We start from the raw sequence: 19,960 nt of genomic DNA on the forward strand, positions 1-19,960 counted from the left end.
TCCCAGAACCTGTGCATATTGATTTATTGTTCACAAAGATGGAAGTGAGGGGAAGAGGGGGGTAGACAGACGGGGACCCTACTCTCCCACTGGGCACCAGTACTGGGGATTTCAGGGTACTCAGCACTGTGAACCCTTCCCCCGTTCTGTGGTCCCTGAAAGAGCCCCACACGTCTGCTCCAGACGTGTCCATGCACTCTCATCCTCACACACAGACACACACACACAGAGGCAATAAATATGTTCCGTACCAAAGTGCCCCAGCCTGACACTTCAGGTGGGGCCCCTCCAAAAGGGAGGTCTTATAAGTGCTCAGTTTCTTCAAGGACGCTGAGGAAGAATTGGGGAGGGGAAGGGCCAAACTCTACGATCTCAATATGCTGGTTTGAGGCAATTGTGGGGTTTTCCCTGGGAGAGAGTGGGGAAATCTGTTTTTCTATAAGCCCAGGCCGCCCCTATCCAGCTGGAGCCCAGGTAGGGGCTGCTCTTGACCCCACCCCAAACCTCCTCACAGTCCTTGGGCCCTCCCAAAGGGAGGGAGAAGCAGAGTGCAATGCTCAAAGCTAATACTGATTTGGTTGGCAGCAGCAAGAGGATTGACTGGGGGGTGTCTCACCATCCCAGGGTGATGCTCACATTAACTGGTGTTGCCTAGGCCAAGGGGAGGCAAGAGAGGCCAGCCCAGCAAGGGGGAGATGCTCTTGGTCCTCAGAAAAGATGGCCACAACAGCTGGTCCCCAAATCTCCAGTCCCTGGCCTTTGCAACCAGTACCCAAATAATTTAGCACTGGAAATGAGAAATTAAATCTCAGCATCTGCTGGCTGGTCGCTAGGCAACTCCCCAGCAATCCAGAGCTAGGCCTGAAAGACAGGTCTGGTCCCTTTCTATCTTTAGGGCACTGTCTCAGCAACCAGGAGCCCGGCCCTTAGTATCCGGGGTCCCGCCCCGCCCGGCTCAGAGGCACACATTGATCTGCTTGGAAAGCTCTCTCTCTAGGTCCAGGATGAGGGCATCAAAGTCTTTGAGGTTCAGGTGCGGGTTGAAGGGCGCTTCGAAGTCATCCTCGAAGTCTGCGGCGCCCGTGGGCTCCCCTGCCTCCTCGTCTTCGCTGTCGCTGCCCGTCACGTGGTCGTAGTCGGGCCCGGAAAGGAAGTCCCGCCCACAGGGCAAAAAGTCCCTCCCGCAAACGCTCCAGTCGCCGGCGTAGCGGTTACTCGGAGGGCTCTCGGGGCCGCCCCGACCGCGGGGCCGAGTCACTACTTCAGGAGCCGCCAGCGGCAAGTGCAGCGACGGCTGTTGTTTGGGCTGCAAGTACGGGTCGAGGTCCGTAGCCTCTGGGAACCTGCGGGGATCTGCAGAGGGAGAGGGCGGGCTTGTGATGACAGGACATAGAGGCGGCAGCCAGGTCTCTGATTGGCTGTTTAGGTAACCAGCCAGATCACGATATCTCTGATTGACATGTTGAAAAGCAGCGTCAAGCCTGGCTTGGCTAGATATGAACTGGTTGCTGAGGCAACCAGGCACTGGTTTACTCTGATGAGGAGGCGTGGCTTACTTGAAGCCTGAGAATCTGATTGGCTGCCTGGGGGGGGGGCGGACTCACCTGGCCAGGCCTGCAGCAGGTAGTGCAGAACTTCGATGTGTCGCTTGAAATCCACTGTGTTGGCAAGGCCCGGGCCAGAGCTGCGGCTGCGGGGCCTGCCGGGGTCCTGGCGCGCGGGCAGCAGCACGGGGCCGAAGCACACAGCCAGGTTCTGCGCGGTCATGCGGTTGTGGGTGTGGAAGGAAGAGACGAGGCGCAGGTGGTCCAGGAGAAGCGTCAGCGTGGCCTGAGGAAAGGGTTGGGAGCGCATGAGGGAGACTAAGGCGGCTCGGAATGGGAAAACAGGTTCAAGGTCTCACAGCTGGGAGATGACAGCTAAGACTTAACCATCAGGTATTAGTATTATGAGTCCATTTTGCTGGAGGGGAGACCAAAGGCCACAGCTTTGGAATGACAAAGCTTGGACTTGAACCCATGTCTCTGTGTGTGTGGCAGGGTTGATGTTAATCCCATTTTATAGATGAGGGTATTGAGGCACAAAGAGGGTCTGGACTTGTCCAGGATCCTACAGCCAGGAACTCCCTTGTGCATTTTTGATATATCCTGGCTGTGCAGCCTTGGGTAACTCACTCAACTGCTTTGGACCCCGCTTTCCACTTTTATGAAGAGGGGATCCCAATAGCACCTACTTAATGATGCCTCACGCTCGTGGCCATTACGGCCCAGGCATGGGTGAAACATTCTACTGTCAGCCCACTCCTTGTCCTACCTACCCCACCCATGCCCAACTCACCCTCTCGACATCTGGCAGGCAGCTGAGGAGCCCACGGGTACCCTCAGTGCTGGGGGGAGCCCTGCTTGGGGGCCCTCGGGCCATGGCTTCCAGCACCACTTGATAGAGGGGCTGGGTGATGAGTGGGGTGGGCAACTCTCGAAGATAATCCTTGAGGATGCCTGTGAACACAGGACCCACTCTGGTCAGGGCAAGCCTGGCTTCTGGAGGGATCAGCTGAGGCTGAGAGGAGGAAAGAGGAGGAGGACAGGTGCAGGAAGGCGAAAACAAGGCCATTACAGAAGAGGTGAGGTCCCAGAGGGGCCACAGGGACTGCCATGAGGTGAGGGTGGAATGAGGAGCGGGCAGGGGAGGGAAGAGGCATGCTGACCAGTGATGACATTGATATCGGGGTACAGGTCCTCAGAGAGGCAGACTGCTGCACTGTCCCGCTCAAAGGCGTCCCGAAGCTCTTTCTTCACAGCTGCTGAGCCGCATAGTCGGTATAGCCCCACCACCTAGGTGTGGGAGCAGAGCGGGGCTGTCTTTTTGCTGGGGCTACAGATTGATCAGGGCTCGGTGGGGTGGGGTCTGGAGTTCTAGGCCAGGGTAGCAGTAGGCTGAGAAGTTGGGGGCTAGCTGTAGCCTCATTGGCTGCCTTCCTGCTCCTCTGACACCTGTCATGGGGTCCCTGCCTGGCTGCCTGGACAGCCTGGATCTGTAAATCCTCTGCTTGTATCACTTGTCCTGGTACCCACATCCTTTGACTCAGGAACCTCTGACTCCTCCTCTTCAGTTCACTTGTCACCACCTCTAGGATGCCTTCCCTGCTCTGGGCTTTCCCAGCTTCTTCAGTCTTATCCCAACCACAGTTTTATATTTGCATGTTATTATTGGAGTCATGTCTTTTCGTCTGGAGACTCTGAGCTCCAGAAGGGCTGGGATCCGGTGTCACTAATTGGGTGGGTGACCCATAGGTTTGGGGCTGAGTGCCATGGTCTAGGGGGGCCTCCTGCCCTTGTCTAGGCTGGGATTGGAGCCAGGAGTATCCCAGGCAGGGTCGGGAGGAAGTCCTTGCTCAGTATATTGGGGGTCCTGGGGAATGGGTCTGAGGTCTGGGGGCTAGTTGGGGTGTGGGATGAGGGGCTCACCCGCAGCCCTCGGCGCTCGATCTGCCCCACACACTTCTGAATGATAAGGGGCACCTGGCCGGGGGGCTGCTCCCTCTCCACCAGCAGCCGCAGGGGCAGCCCGAAGACACGGGGCTCAGCTGTGTGGGGTGCTTCCCGCTGCTCCGTCAGGGCCAGCTTGGCATACAGCAGCCCCTGAGGCTCCAGGCGCACAGCCAGCTGCTGGGCCTGGCACCCTAAAGACACAAGGGGACTTAAGTGGGGTCTGCCCTCACAGGCTCCTGTGCCCTGGCCTCCTACTCCAAGCCACACCCCCACCCTGGGCTTAGTGCGCTGAGCAATCTGGGGGAAGTGCTGAACCCTGTACCCCACCGATCTCCCCCCTGCAGCCAGGCATCCTACCTCGGAAAACCGTGGGCAGCAGCACAGTGCCCTGGGCGCAGGGCCGGTGCCTCCGCACACAAGGGTCCCACACCAGCACCAGCGCTCGCAGCAGCCGGGCAGCCTCGAGTTCCAGGTGGAAGGTGTGGTCCAGCCGCAGGAAGTCTGGCCCTCCGCGCAGCGGCCCGGTTCGGGCTCTGGCCACTCCATCCACCTGGAGCAGGCAGCAGAGGTCTCTCGGGGTGGCCCCAGGTGCGGGCCGCAGCCCCCCCAGCCCGTACAGGTGCAGGCTGAGGCGGCCCCAGAGTGCGGCCGGCGGCGCCCTGGCAGATGGGCCCACCTCGTACGGCTGGAAGGCGGTCGGCGACAGGGGCCCTGCTGGGCGCTCCGGGGAGTCACCATCACTGAGGTACCCAGCCCGCAGGCCCCGAGCGCCCCCGGCCACTGCCGCCCGCCCAGGGGTCCCTACACTGCTGTCCAGGTGGTAACGGCTGATGACGGAGCCAGCGGGGGCGGCCCGCTCACGCTCGCGCTCCCGGCCCGCCCGGGTGCTCCGCAGGCTCAGGCGGCGCCGCAGCTCCGGCAGCTTCTTCATTTTCATGGACAGGCGTCTGGCGGGGCCAGGGGACTTAGTTCGAGAGGCTTTGGTTGGGGAGTTGGAAGGGGCCACACCTGTGGGAACACCAGAGTTCAGCAGCCTGGGCTTGGCATGGGGCTGAGGCCTGTGGTCATCTTGGGGAGCTAGGGTGGGGGTGGGGGGTGGGGGGCGGGTAAGGCTTGTGCTCACCTTGTGGGGCCACGCCCTCTGGCTCAGCTAAGCCTGGCTGTGGCCCTGGGGTCTCAGGTGCGGGGGCCCTGGGGTCCTCCTCAGGGATGGGGTTGTACCAGATCTCGCCTGCAGGCTCCCCACTGCCAGGTGCCCCAGGCCCCAAACAGGCCTCCTCTGGGGGCTTGGCCCCGCCCAGCACCCATCTTCGGCTGCTGGGCTCCAGGCTCTGCAGGTAGGCCCCTCGTGAGGGACTTCGAGATGCCTCCGGGCTGGGGGGCCCCTCTGCTCCAGCCTGGGACCCTTCGAAGGCCTGGGGCTCTGGCTCTGGAGGGCTGGGCTCCAGGCGTTGGGCTGGGTGGCCTGTTGGAGAGCAAGGCAGTCAGGCGCAGGCCCTCATCCCCCCAAAGAACAGCCCCAGCCCAGGCTCTTCCCCCAGCAGGGGCTGGGGTGCTTGTTTGGAATGGGATTGGTTAGCCAGTTTAGAGTCCACCCCGTCTTAGTCCCAGAGGTCCCCAACGTCCCTCTGCCTCTGGCCTCAGGGGTCCTCTGGTGGGGCTCTGTGTTCCTGGCTCTGATTGTCCACCCCCTCATTAACCCTGGCATGGAGCCTGGCCCCTGTCACTTCTCACTGGGTGGCTTAGGGCAAGTCACTTCCCATCTCGGAGCCCCAGTGTGTCCTGTGACATGGGGGGATCTGATGCTCTTTCCAGGGGGACTTCAGGGAGCTAGGCGTGGGGCGCACTTCCTAGGCCCCCATGTCTGGTCAAGCACACAGTGGCTGGCTTGCTCGGAAGACAGGAGCAGGCATGACCTCGAACACAGGGTTCTCCTTTCCCGCAGCATATCCCCCCCGCCCCCCCAAGTCTGTCTTCCAATTCTGACCCCACTGGGAGTGGGCCATCTCTCTCAGCCCAGACCAGAACCCCGGGTCAGTGCCTTGGCGCCTCCCCTTGCTCCATTCTCCCCTCCGACATCCAGGCTGTTTCCTGTGTGTGTTTGTGCGTGGGCACCAGTCCCATCTCTACTCTGGGAATCTTTGGGAAGGGCTGGTGGGGAGGTCCGATCCAGGAGTCATCTGGTCTCCCTCCTTTAACTCCTTCCTTCCTCGGACTTCCTGCTGGAGGCAGCTCCCATTTCTTTTAGGTCCCATCTTGCTTGCCTGCAGACTCCCTCCTCCCCTCACCTCCAATTTCTACCCGGCTCTCTATTATGAGCATATTCCAAAGAGCAGTTTAAGTCACTTCACTAACCCTGGGCAAATTACCAACTGCGGCCTGCCTCAGTTTCCCCATCTGTATCAAGGGGACAGCTGCCTGGGGCGGCTTAGGTGGAGGCAGCTGCAGTCACTGGTTAATAATAGGTGGGAGGGGTGAGGGGCGCTACTAGGACTGACGGCCAGGTCTCCCTCCTGCAGAAGTGCGCTCCCCAGCTCCTATCTCGGGTCTCCGGGGCTCAGAGCGCCCCTTGTCCTGACTGGGCTCAGTGTCCCAGCTCCCAGCTCCTCAGCGCCTCCACTCCCCAGGCGCACCGTATCGGCCCATTTCCTGTCAGGGGCGAGGCCCCCTCCCGGGCCTCCCAAGGAGCCCGCAGCGCTGGCATCCCGGGCTGGGCGCACATAACGGTCCGCGCCCCTCTCCCCCCAGCCCCTTCCTCCCAGGACCCCCGCCCGTCCCGATCCCTCACCCCAGCCCGCAGCCGGCTCCGCCGGGCTCCCCTGTCCCCTCAGCAGCCTCTCCTTGGGCCCCGGGACCCCCTCCAGGCCGGGCGGGGCTCGGCGCCCCTCCTGCGTCCCCTGTCCCGCTCACCGCGCTCCTTCGCATCCGACTTTTTCCGGGGAAGTTTCTCCCGGCCCCGCAGGCGGGAGAAGGTTTTCCTGAGCAGCGGCTCGGCCATGCTGGGGCCCCGGCCGGGCCGAGTGCGAGCCCTGGGTCCGGCCGCACTGCCCCCCGCCCGCCGCCCCGCCCGGGCCGTCGCGCCCCGCCCGCCTCCCGCCCAGCGCCAGCAGGAAGCGCATTCCGGGAATGCTTGGCCCAAACTTTTTTTTTCCCCTTCCCGCGGCCTGAGCGGGCGATGCTGGGAGTTGTAGTCGCCCCGGCGAGAGGGGAGGGAAGGGGGGCTCTGGGCTACCTCCCTGGTCCAACTCCGATCTCTATCGGGCGCAGCCCGGGCCCCAGTCCTCCCTCTTTCCCCTCTCCCTTGGTGATCGCCAATTCTCTTGGTTTTATCTCCAAAACGCATCCTGCACGTGTCCCTTCTACTCCCCCCCATATACTGCTCTAACCTGTTGCAAGCTCTTCCGTGGTCTCCTGGATGCCACAGTGCCTCCCTCCTCCACCCAATTCTGTCTCCTCCCGAGTTCCAGTTCCTACTGCTGTTTAACAAACAATCCCCAAACTCAGTGGCCTAAACAGCCATTGTATGATGCTCACAGACGTGGAGGGTCAGGAGTTGGGACACGGACTGCCTCTGCCCCTTAGCTGGAAAGACTTTGAGGCAATCATCTGGAGGCATGCGCACTCACAGGTCTTGCAACTGATACCAGCTGTGGACCGGGGCACCTACAGGGGCCTCTCCTCCCAGGAGGTGTGCAGGCTCGTTACACAGCCATCCAGGGCCCCCAAAGTGAACAAGGCCGTCACTATATTACCTTTCCTGGCCCACACACCCTCGAGTATCCCACTGTGCCACTTCTGGTACCAAATTCAAGGGGAAGGGACATAGATGCCATCTCTCTCAGTAGGTGATGTGTCAAGGTGACCTTGTGCAAGAGGATGTGGGGTGAGAGAGATTATTGGGGTGGTTTTGGAAAAGTTAACCCCTCATTCCTACATTCCATTCTCCACACAGCACCCAGAGTGGACTTAAAAAGCTGAAATCTGATCATGGCACACCCCTGCTGAACAGTCTTCTTATGACTGCTCACCCCACCTAGAATAAAATCCAGATCCAACAAAACTTCTGCCTTCATCTCCTTTGTTGTCCCCAGCACTCACTTCAGTCTCCTCTCTGAGACTCCTTCACAAACTATTCCTGCCTCAAGCCCTTTGTACATGCAGTTTCCTCTGCCTCAGAAACCTTGGTGGTTCTTTTTAAAAAATGCATTTTTATTGATTTCAGAGAAGAAGGGAGAGAGAGAGAGAAATATCAATGATGAGAGAGAATAATTGATCAGCTGCCTCCTACTTGCCCCCCCACTGGGGATCGAGCCCACAACCTGGGCATGTGCCATGACTGGGACTCAAACCATGACCTCCTAGTTCATAGGTTGATGCTCAACTGCTGAGCCAAGCTGGCCGGGCAAGATCTTGGTTCTTCTCAAGCTGTCTCTTTCACATCCTTTAGTTTCAATGGCACCTCATTGGGAGGCCCTCCCTGACAACCTACCACCACCCAGTCATGATTACATCACTGTATTTCATTTCTTCGAATACTTGCTTCAGCTTAAACTTAATAGCACCAGTAGTTTGTTCTAGTTTATCTACGTCCTTGTTTAGACTGAAACGCCACCAGATGCTTATCTGTGTATTTCACTGCTGAATGTTCAGGTAGGAGATCAGGTGCCAGGTGATGAAGTTTGGGACAAGATGGGTGGCTAGAAGGCCTGGACAGAGAAAGTGTGTTTGCTTATGGTGTCTCAATGTAGATCTATGTGTTTATTCTACTTAGTGATCTTTGAGCTTCTTGGATGTGTAGATTCATATCTTTCATCAACGTTGGGAAGTTTTTGGCTATTATTTCTTCAACTATTCTTTCTGCCCCTTTCTCCTCTCTCTTTCTGGGAGACCCATTGTGTATATGTTGGTATGTTGGTAGTGTCTCACAAATCTCTTAGCTCTGTGTATTTTCCTTGGATGTGTGTGTTTGGGAGGAATCAGGCTGAAGAGGGATGGGGTGCACCTCATCAGATCCCTGCCCAGATGTCTTTGAGGTAGCTGCTGATAGTGGGGAGAGTGGTTGGGGTAAGGACAATACCTATTTACAAGTCTAAGGCAGGGGGTGTAGGACTAGGGTTCTCTTGGGGTACCCTAGGACCTCAGAGGAGCTGGAAGTCAATGTGGGGATGAGAGCATCCCTTGACCTCATCCATATCACATCAAATAATTAAAAAGCAGCCATATCAATATTTATTATTTATTTTGGTAAACCTTTTGGGAGGGTTTCTGTACTTTTTCTGTTGCATTTATTTGGCTATGTAGCTCATATAACTCACAGTTGGCTGTGGTTTTTCCTCAGCAATAAGGAATTCTTGATAAGTGAGAACAAATGATCTACAAACTATATAATGAAATCATTATAAATGCTAAACTTAACACTTTGTGATGTTTGTACTATTACTCATCTGGATTTTGGTAGTTGCTATTTGGATTTTGGAGCCTGTGTGTGTGTGTGTGTGTGTGTGTGTGTGTGTGTGTGTGAGAGAGATTTCTTTTCCCCAAATGTTCTCACTGGCTGTAGACCTGATGTGCTGTGCTTATGGTGACTGATGGATAATTCAGCCCTCAATATATATGCGGAATTTTGGAAAGAAGAAATGCAGGTAGAGGGGGGTGGCCAGGTTTGAGCAGAGCTTTGCACCGCTGTGGCAGACAATGGGATTTGGTGGATAAGTAAGCCAGCTCCCTCACTCCTCACGTCGGATGACTGAGGCATATGTTACACACTGACCCCCAGAAGTCCCTATGGGATTGAGCTCCAGCTGCTCACAGTGGAAACTTGCATATAAATGTACTCTACCAACTTCATTCCCTTCCCAGTCTCACTTCTCCACCTCCCTTCCACCATTTCCTGGACCACTTCCCAAGTAAACGACTTGCACTTGAATCTTTATCTCTAGGTCCCCGTTTCCTCATTAGGTCAAGGAGAGAGGACTCAGAAGGAACCAACCCGACTGACGCCTTGAGGTCTGCAGACTCTCAGCCTTCAAAAATGAGAAAAGAAATTTCTATTGTTTAAGCCACCCAGTCTGGGGTGTTTTGTTATGGCAGCTCTAGGGACCGGATACAGTGGCCAACCCCCAATGAGAAGCCTGGACACTAAGACTCGGGTAAGCTTCCCTGGTTGGCAGTGCATCACACATATCATTGCTGGGAGAATTAAGCACTGTCCTCACAACTCTACAGGAAGGACAACCGAAGCTTGTACCTGGTCTCTCCCGGACCCCATCCCATGTGCCTCTTATCTTTACTGATTTTAATCCATATTCTTTCCCTGTAATAAACTATGAGTATAACAACTTTGCTGAGTTCTGTGAGTCCTTCTAGTGAGGATGGTCTTGGGGCTCTCCCACTGTGCAGGTTCACAGAAAGGGTAGTGACTCCTCAAATCCCTGTGATGTATACACTTGGGAGTAAGAGCTCCCCCTCCAGGACCTTGGGTGCAAGTCTTACTGAGTCCTTCATGCGTTGCCAGCAGCAGCGTTGTAGCCACTTCCACCAGCTGATCTACCTTTTGCCCCCCAGAACCCCCCGTGGGGCAGGACTTGAGCTGTTCCAAGCTGCAGTGTGACTTTAGCCAAGTCACCCACCTGGGAGGCCAGCATTGTCATGATGGAGAGAGGAGAGTTCAGGTTTTGGGGGTCACTCTAAACTGGACTGGAATCCCCCTCCCAAATCCAGTGTGTGGCCTTGTGATAGTCCGTTGCCGTCTCTGAGCTGTAGTGTTTGAATCTCCAAAAATTGCTTTGAATTACCCGACAAAATCCCGTATGGAGAGAAAGAAGTATTATTGTATTCTAACAACGGCCAGCATCACTCTGATCCTTCAGATTTACGTAAATGGGCTCAACCCCTTCCAACCCATCACTGAGATTTTGGAGAACCCCTAGATGATTATTTTCTCACAGTTACTGCTGAATTAAATAGTTCTACTGTGAGTTTGCTGTTCCTGCTTCTTTCCTTGATGTCACCAAGGTGACAAACTTTACTGAAAGCTGGGGAGTGAAGGAGGAATTTACATCACATACCGCGGCAACTTAACCTTGGCATCTCTGTTCCAGCCCAGCCTACCTCAGTCACCTCATCCGGCATCCTGCAGTCTTTTTATTATGCTGCCTCCTTATTCATTCTTTCGTTCACTCAACAAATATATTTTGAGTGGCCACTGTACTAAGCGTGAGGGTATGGAGCTGGGCAAGGTAAACAGAACATGGTCTCGGCCCCCAGGTCTCAGTCAAGTGGGTGAAATAGACATTTCACCAAAGAATCACACAAATGGCTTGGCCAGCCTGGCTCAGTGGTTGAGCGTCAACCTATGAACCAGAGGTCATGATTCCTGGTCAGGGCACATGCCTGGGTTTGAGGCTTGATCCCCAGTGGGGGGCATGCGGGAGGCAGCAGATCAATGATTCTCTCTCATCACTGATGTTGTGCGCGCTCTCTCTCTTCCTCTCTGAAAAAAATAAAAATAAAGACTCACACAAATGAATTTAAAATCACTGATGTGGTGAGGAGAATGAGAGGATAGTGAGTATATCAGGCACATGATGTAGCTGGGGCAGGAGCGGGAGAGGAGAGTCTTCCTAGAGGAAGTGGGAATTGCACGGCATTAACTCTGGGAGGATGCGAGGAAGTGGGAGCAGTATATGCAAAGGGCCTGTGGCACCAGAAGATCTATTTCTGCAGTATTTTTTACTTTCTTAAAAAAAGTTACATGTCATATTTTATCACCACATTTTGGGAGAGAAGAGCACATAGAAGGTAGATATTAGTTGTGAATCTTTCTGAATCCCTTTGATGACTTCAATACATTTTTTCCCCAATGGATCCTTGATGTATTTCCTATGGTGGCTTCCACTCCAAGCAGCAGAGCTGAGTCATTGTGACCCATGAAGCTGATGATATTTATTCTCTGGCCCTTTACAGAAAAAGTTTTCTGACTTCAGATTCATGGCTCACTAGTGGGTTGGTTCTATAGCACAGGCCCTCCACACATCCCTGCTTAACTCTGTCATGGTCGCCTCTACCCTGTGGACCAGTCGGGTGGTGAGGGCTGACCCCTGCCACCCTCCACAGCCCCCTGAACACCCCAGTCCCCTCTCACTGTGGGTTGTTTCTCTGAGCAAGTGAGGCTTCGTCCCACCATGGGAACTTTGCACATGCTGTTCCCTCTCAAGGGCGGATTACACTTGAGGTGTGTGGTGCTGGGTCAGTTCATACCTAGGATGTTTCTGAAAAAAGCTTTAGATTCACCTTGTAAAATGATACTATCGCCACCTGGTGGCCACGTCCTCAAACTGTAGCTGCAATTTTTTTAAAAAATATTTTTATTGATTTCAGAGAGGAAAGGAGAGGGAGAGAAACATCAATGATGAGAGAGAATTATTGATTGGCTGCCTCCTGTACACCCCGTACTGGGGATCGAGCCTACAACCTGGGCATGTGCCTCCGGCCAGAATGAACCTGGTACCCTTCAGGCCACAGGCCAACTTTCTATCCACTGAACTAAACCGGCCAGGGCACATAGCTGTAATTCTTAAGCATTTGGCATCACCGTCGGCTCCCAGACCAAGGCAGGGGCTGAAAAAAAAATCATCCCCCCAGATTCGGTTTTCCCATATCTCTGAACTGATGGCCTATTTGGGTCCCAAATCTGTACAGCCCCCTTTCACTCGCATCTATCCCTGTGATCCTCAAACTTTTAGGTTCATACAAAACCCTGGAGGTTGTTGCTAAAATTATGATTCACCCTGGCCCGTGTGGGTGTGTGGCTCAGTTGGTCAGAGCATGGTCCCATACACCAAGCGGTTGGATCACCGGTCCTGGCGGGGTGTGCAACCCGATCGATGTGATGTTTCTCTCTCACATCGACGTTTCTCTTTCCCTGTCTTTCTCTCTCCCTTCGTCTCTCTAAAATCTATTTAAAAAAATTATGATTCAGCGAGTGGTCTGCGATAGCGTCTGAGTCTTAATTTCTAGCAAGCTCCCATGATGCTGATTGTCAAGTAATACTCCCTCCACGTTCTGCGTGGAGTAGGGTTCGGTATCTGAAAGAGGAGCCGCACAACAAATGAGAGAAAAAGACACGAGATAATTTTGCAATATTGGGGGACCAGGCGGGCAAGTCCCGAAGGACTTCCACGCTGCTCAGGCTGCTCCAATCTTTAATTGATCTGGAGTAGCCCTTAGGGTAAGGAGGTTTCAATGACACACAGATCAGCAAACAATTTCCAGGAATAGATAAAGTATCTGATTAGCTCATCAGTAGATTTCTGGGAGTAGGCAGAGTATCTGATTAACAATAATCAACAAGGATCTACATAAGTATCTAAGGAATTAAGGGAACTAAGGTGGGGATGCTTCAAATATTATTACCTAAATTAACTGGGTGGTGCACAGTTCTGACCTTTGCTAGAACTTCAAAGGTTACTAGCTTTTGGGGGGTTTCTGTCTAAACTCAGCTAGTGAGGACAATGAATGGACTCCGGCAGCTGATGCTTCTGATTCATGACCTACACGAGTACCAGGCTTCTCCTGTAGAAAATGGGTCAACAACTCAGTAAAGGGCCAGAAAGCAAATATTTTAGACTTTGCATGCCATAGGGCCTCTGTCAAAGCTACTCAACTCTGGCCCCGGCCAGTTTGGCTCAGTGGATAGAGCGTCATTCCCGTCAAGGACACGTACTTTCGTTGCAGGTTCCATTAGCCCCCGGACATGTGTGTGTCTCTCACAGAGATGCTTCTCCCTCTCTCTGTCTCCCCTCCTCCCTTCCACTCTCTTAAAAAAAAAATCAATGGAAAATTGTCCGTGGGTGAGGTTTAACAAGAAAAGAAAAAAAGACTACTCCTCTCTGCCTTGTACCTTGCAAGCAATCACAGATAATATATAAACAAATGGGCTTAGCTGTGTTATGGGTGCTAGCATTAGACTTTTATATAATTTTGATCTGTCACAGGATAGTCTTCTTTTTAAAATTTTCCCAACCATTCTCAGCTCAAAGGCTGTGCCAAAACAGGCTCACAGAGCCTGAGTTTGTAGCCCCTGGTCTAGGCGCTGAATTCTAGACAATATTGTGTGTCATGAAGACCTGGGACTCTGAGGTGGGTCCTCTCTATATGAACCTTGGCTACCACTTATTAGCAGCTTCCCTTTTTAAGCCTTGGTTTGCCATCTGTACAATAAGGAGTTACATTACCTACCTTGTAAGTGTTGCTGTTGAAAATTTGATGAGATGATGCATATAAAAGGCTTAGCCCCATGCCAAGTACATAGCACATCTCAGCTGTTGGTGTCATTATTGTCGTAACACTAGATCCAGAAAGTGAATTGACGCGTTTAAATCCCTTATTGTTTGTCCAGTTGCAGCCCAGACTCCCATAACCAGAACACTTGGTAGGTCATGAACTTGAGAGGGTGTATCTGGGCATGGTTTTTGCATGATGCCAGCCCTTCCTAAACTAACTGTATGCATTTGCCAGGACCGAGTAACGAAGTACCATAAACTGGGTGACTTACACAGAGAAATTTATTCTGTCACGGTCTGGAGGCCAGAAATCTAAGATCAAAGTTGGCAGGCTTGGATCCTTCTGGGGGCTCTGAGGGAGAATCTGCTCTATGCCTCCCCAGGCTTCTGGGGTCTGCTTCCAATTGTTGTAATTTCTTGACTTGTAGAAACATCACTCGATCTCTCCCTTCATCTTCACATGGTGTTCTCCCTGTGTGGGTCAATATTATCCCTCCTTTTAAAAAATCTATTTTTATTAATTTCAGAGAGGAAGGAAGAGGGAGAGAGAGATAGAAACATCAGTGATGAGAGAGAATCATTGCATGGCTGCCTCCTGCATTGGGGATCGAGCCCACAACCCGGGCTTGTACTCTGACTGGAAATCGAACCATGACCTCCCGGTTTATAGCTCAATGCTCAACCACTGAGCCATGCCTGCCAGGCCAAATTCTCCCTTCTTATAGGACACCAGTAGTCATACTGGATCAGAACCTATGGTCAAAATCTGAGGTCCTGGAGGTTAGACTTTGACACAGTTTTTTTTGGAGAACACAATTCATAACCTGAACTCTCCGGCATTCCAGGCCACCCCATCTTCTTGTTGCTGATCATGCCTGTAGAATTATATAGGGTTTGGAGTCAGTTAAAGGACATCATAGGAAACACATGGATTCTGGAGCTCACCCAGGGCCTGTGTCCTCAAACTGTGGCCCATGGACTCCCCACATCAGCTGCCTGGAGAGTTTATGAAGAAGGCAAATTCTTTAAAAAAATATTTTTATTGATTTCAGAGAGGAAGGGAGAGGGAGAGAGAGATAAAAACATCAATGATGAGAGAGAATCATTGATCGGCTGTCTCCTGCACACGCCCCCTATTGGGGATCGAACCTGGGCATGTGCCCCTGACTGAAATTGAACCTGGGACCCTTCAGTCCATAAGCTGATGCTCTATCCATTGAGCCAAACCAGCTAGGGCAAGAAGGCAGATTCTAAAGTCCAGTGTCAGCCCATTGAATCACAATCCCCTGAGCCCATGTCATGGTCTCCTTGGATCCAGTGTGGGGCTGGGAAGGCATGCATTGAAGGCCTTTTGATGACAACAATCCCCACCCAAAGTCATGGCCACAAGGCCCTCAGTGATACCTGGTGGCTGCTGAAACCACTTACAAGAGAGATAACCTAATCAGATACTATCAAAGTCCTTCCCCAAGTCACTAACAAGCAAGGCTAGGTAGCTGGCTTTATCAATATTAAAATGAGAGTAGCCAATCTTTTGTTTGACTAGTATTATCCATATAGCAATCCTATCAGGCTGATACCCCAGAGAGGGCTAATTAAAAGTCTTCCCTGATCTTCAGGGAAGATAAAACCAGGGAAAATGCATACCTCTCCCTTTGGGTTCCTGTAGCTTTTTATTCATCTCTTTGTGATGCATTTGTAATATTGTAATGATTTATTTACATGTCTCTATCCCCCACTAGATCTGAATACCTTGAGTGCATCTCATTCTCCCCAGCACCCTCCTGTGGTTCTGCCCTAGGACTGAGAGGAGGTTGTTCTGCTGAGGAACTTCCTCAGGGCTGCCTTTATGTCCTTGTTCCTTAGACTGTAGATAAATGGGTTCAGCATGGGGATGACCACCCCGCACATCAGGGCAGCTGCCTTGTCCTTCTGGGAGGAGGTGAGAGATGCGGGATGCAAGTACCCGGCGAAGATGGTGCCATAGAACAGTGACACCACGGTGAGGTGGGAGCCATGAGTGGAGAAGGCCTTCCATTTGCCCTGAGCAGAAGGGATCTTGAAGACCGCTGGAAGACGCAGGTGTAAGAGAGGAGAATGCACGAGAGCGGGCTGATGCCCATGAGAATGCCGAAAGCAAAGATCACCAGCTCATTGGTGTGGGTGTCGGAGCAGGAGAGCTTCAGCAGGGGTATGAGGTCACAGAAGAAGTGGGGGATTTCGGAGCCTGCGCAGAAGGTCAGCTGAGCCACGAGGCAGGTGTGCACGAGTGACTGGAGGTTGGTGATCAGCCACGGACCACCGACCAGCAGCCCACAGACACGGGGGCTCATGATGACCAAGTAGCGCAGAGGGTAGACAGTGGCCACAAACCGGTCAATGGCCATCGCTGCCAGGAGGAAGCTCTCCATGGTCCCGAACAGGTGGAAGGCATACATCTGGACAAGGCAGCCGGCGAAAGGGAGGGCTTGGCTCTGGGACCAGAGGTTTGCCAGCATCTTGGGCACAGTGGTAGATGGGAAGAAGGCATCGACGAGGGACAGGCTGGAGAGGAAGAAGTACATGGGCGTGTGGAAGTGGGGGTCTGAGACTACGGCCAGGATGATGAGCAGGTTCCCAAAGACAGTGACCAGGTACATGGAGAGGAACAGCCCAAACAGGAGGGCACGATACTCTGGCTTTTCTGAGAGTCCCAGGAGAAGGAATTCTGAGACGACGGTTTGATTTTCTGGTTCCATGAGCTGTCTTTGTCTACTGAAAAAAAAAAAGGGGGGGTGGGTGGGTGGGAGAGGGAAGCAACATAAGTTGGGAGTCAGAGATGCAGGCCTTGTCCCGGTTCTCCACTGAGATCTGTAGGATTCCGTGAAAACCCATGGAATCCTTACAGCAAATCTCCTTGTTCTGCTACCTTCAGGGGATTTCTGTTTCCCCAAATTAAACCATCCATGCCTGAGATAGTCTGTATCTCAAAGACCTGAGTGGTTTAAAGACAACTTGCATATTTTTCATAAACATCCCTGTGTCTCTTCAGAAGAGCAAAGATTTGTAAAAACAAAATAAAGTGGAACCAAACCTAAACTAAGGCAGTTTTATTTTTTTTTTAGATTTAAACAAATGTTTATTGATTTTAGAGAGAGAGGAAGGGAGAAGGATAGAGAAATAGAGACATGGCTGAGAGAGAAACATCTATCAGCTGCCTCCTGCATGCCCCCTACTGGGGCTTGAGCCTGAAGCCTGGGCATGTGCCATGACAGGGAATCAAACCTGTAACCTCTTGGTTCATGGGTCAGTGCTCAACCACTGACCCACACCGGCCAGGCAGCAATTGTTTTTAATGATGCCTTTTTATCAAGTCTTTCCAAAGCATTCAACTTGTGTTTCATAAAACCACATCTTCCTCTCCCTCCCTCCCTCCTTCCCTCCCTTTCTTTCTTCTTCTTGTAGTTCTTTCATTTAGGTAACATCTAATTAAATGATACAATTGCAACAGCAACTATAACCAGCATAACCGGGTTGAGGATTAATTACCTAAAGCGATGCAACTCAACTAATGAGAGTAGAATGGCTTCAGTGAGTTAGCATGGAGTTTTCTGGCCCGAGCATGCTGTATGCTGGCACAGCAATCAGTGTATTTTCAGGGAAAATGGAGACCATGGATGGACCCAGAAAGCTAGTTACATGGAGATCTTTTTAAAAAATATATATTTTTATTGATTTCAGAGAGGAAGGGAGAGGGAGAGAGAGATGGAAAGATCAATGATGAGAATCATTGATTGGCTGACTCCTGCACTGGGGATTGAGCCTGCAACCCAGTCATGTGCCCTGACCAGGAATCAAACTGTGACCTCCTGGTTTGTAGGTTGATGCTCAACCACTGAGCCACCCAGGCCAGGCTAACCAGAGTTTTTACAGAAAAAAAAAACAACACATGGAGTTTTAAAACTAATGGCTTTAAATATATGCTTTGGAAATATATTTGCCATCAGCAGTAGCTTTGCAAGACAAGAAATTTTATATTTTCTCATGTTCTACACAGACTGTCACTATCGACTGAAACAGCTTTGCACTCTCAGTAAAACAGCTGCTAAAAAGGTTTGTTCAAGCCCTAGCTGGTTTTGCTCAGTGGATAGAGCGTTGGCTTGTGGACTGAAGGGTCCCGGGTTCAATCCGGTCAGGGGCATGTGCCCAGGTTGCGGGCTCGATCCCCAGGAGGGAAAGTGCAGGAGGCAGCTGATCAATGATTCTCTCTCATCATTGATGCTTCTGTCTCCCTCTCCCTCTCCCTTCCTCTCTGAAATAAATAAAAAAAATATAAAAAAGTTTGTTCAAAATGAAAACTCAGAGACACAGCCCAGACTGTAAAAGGTAGGCCGTTTTTATAAAAAATGACAAAGGTGTGAGAAAATGTCTAGTTGACAGAGAGCAAAGTGTGCCACGTGCTTATCCCTGTAGTTGATATGATGACAGGAAAAGGGAGAAATAAAATAACATTCTGCTATAAACTAATATGAAAATTACGATGAATTGCCAAAGCATTGAATACGGGAGAGCATGATTGAACGAAATGCAAACACGTAGGTATGTTCTTACCGTATTCTCATTTACCCATTTTAAATTGCGACGACCCTGGCTGTATTTCCCCACCCATTTAGGAAGGGATCTGGAGCTCATCCTAGGCCATCTCTACTAATAAAAGGGCAATATGCTAATTAGACAGGGAGGCCTTCTGGACGGCCTTCCAGACCTCCTTCCGGACAAAGCCATGGCTGGGAGGGCCCATGGCAGAGCCCCAGCTGGGTGGGCAGGGCCTCTCTCTGCGCAGCATTGATCACAGAGCCCTGGCAGGGTGGGCAGGGCAGGTAGGGCCTCCCGTGGGCAGTGATTGATCACAGGGCGGGCAGGGCCTCTGTGTGGGCAGGGATTAATGGTGGAGCCCAGGCCTGGTGGGAAACGCCTGCCTTTGCTCTGCCATTGATGGCAGAGCTCCAGCAGGGTGGGCAGGGCCTCCCTGTGGGCGGGGTCAATGGCGAACCCAGGCCTGGTGGGAAACGCCTGCCTCTGCTCTGCATTCATCACAGAGCCCAGGCCTGGTGGGCAGGGCCTCCCTGTGGCCAGGGATTAATGGCGGAGCCCAGGCCAGGTGGGAAACGCCTGCCTCTGCTCTGCCATTGATCCCAGAGCCCCAGCAGGGTGGCCAGGGCCTCCCTCTGTGCATCATTGATTGCAGAGCCCTGGCAGGGTGGGCAGGCAGGCAGTGGGGGGCAGTTGGGGGCAAACAGACCAACAGGGGTGCCAGTTGGGGGCGAGCAGGCCGGCAGGCAGAATGGTTAGGGGCAGTCAGGCAGGCAGGCAGGTGAGTGGTTAGGAGCCAGCAGTCCCGGATTTGAGAGGGATGTCTGATTGCCGGTTTAGGTCCAATCTTTGTAAACTGGCAGTTGGACATACCCTGAGGAGTCCCAGATTGGAGAGGGTGCAGGCCGGGCTGAGGGACACCTGGTGCACAAATTTCAGGTACCGGGCCACTAGTATATATATAAAAGAAAGAAGTGTCAAAATAGGGGCTTTCAGGAAGATTAGCAGCACCATCTTCTCTTTGGTAACCTCAAGAGATCTCCAGCAAAGCCTTATGTTACTTCTTAAGAATTTTTGGAGTTGGGTTTGAGGATTTTGTCAGGTGTTGTTAAGGTTTCTCTGGGCTGCCTATACCATGTGAGCAGTCCTCGGTTGGTGACATGAAGTCCTGGGTTGCACTAGGGCAGTGGTTCTCAAACTTGGGCGTGCATCAGTGTCACCTAGAGGGCTGGCTAAGACAGGTAGCTGGACCAGTGCCTCAGAGTACCTGGGGAGGTGCTTGAGAATCAGCACTTCTAGGAAGTTCCCAGGGGTTGCTGATGCTGGCATGGGGACCACTCTTGGAGAACCCCACATTGGAGAAAGCAGGTTTGCAGTGTCTCTCCCATTTGTGCAGGTGTCTGCCAACCACAGACACTAAATGCCTTTCCCCCCCCAGGACCTTCTACAGAGGCCTGCCCTCTGTGCCTTTGTCCACTCAGCAGGTATAGTATTGACCTCAAGTCATTTCTCTCTTTCTCTCTGGCCATCCAGGAAGGAAAAGGATGGCTCTTCCCCAATCCCATCCAGTTCACTCCCCTTCTCCATCATTCACTGACTTACCAGTATGGTGTC

At 52.5% G+C, this 19,960-nt stretch overlaps 2 protein-coding genes across 2 annotated transcripts; both read right to left on the minus strand.

Annotated features, from left to right (window-relative positions):
- Positions 1-5: 5 nt before the first annotated feature.
- Positions 6-6,568, minus strand: SYDE1 (synapse defective Rho GTPase homolog 1). Its single transcript, XM_059696476.1, has 8 exons — positions 6,402-6,568; positions 4,615-4,956; positions 3,849-4,499; positions 3,468-3,682; positions 2,708-2,834; positions 2,338-2,498; positions 1,605-1,830; positions 6-1,353 (listed from the first exon to the last, which is right to left on the minus strand). Exons 1-8 carry the CDS (start codon positions 6,487-6,489, stop codon positions 956-958), a joined length of 2,208 nt encoding a protein of 735 aa, XP_059552459.1. The 5' UTR covers positions 6,490-6,568; the 3' UTR covers positions 6-955.
- Positions 6,569-15,571: 9,003 nt separating this feature from the next.
- LOC132234107 (olfactory receptor 1I1) lies at positions 15,572-16,512 on the minus strand. Its single transcript, XM_059695152.1, is given in 2 exon segments — positions 15,572-15,846; positions 15,849-16,512. Coding segments are annotated over 2 exon segments (939 nt in total).
- Positions 16,513-19,960: the final 3,448 nt, after the last annotated feature.

This window comes from Myotis daubentonii, chromosome 5 (genome assembly GCF_963259705.1).
Source record: "Myotis daubentonii chromosome 5, mMyoDau2.1, whole genome shotgun sequence".
In the NCBI taxonomy this organism is placed as follows: domain Eukaryota; kingdom Metazoa; phylum Chordata; class Mammalia; order Chiroptera; family Vespertilionidae; genus Myotis; species Myotis daubentonii.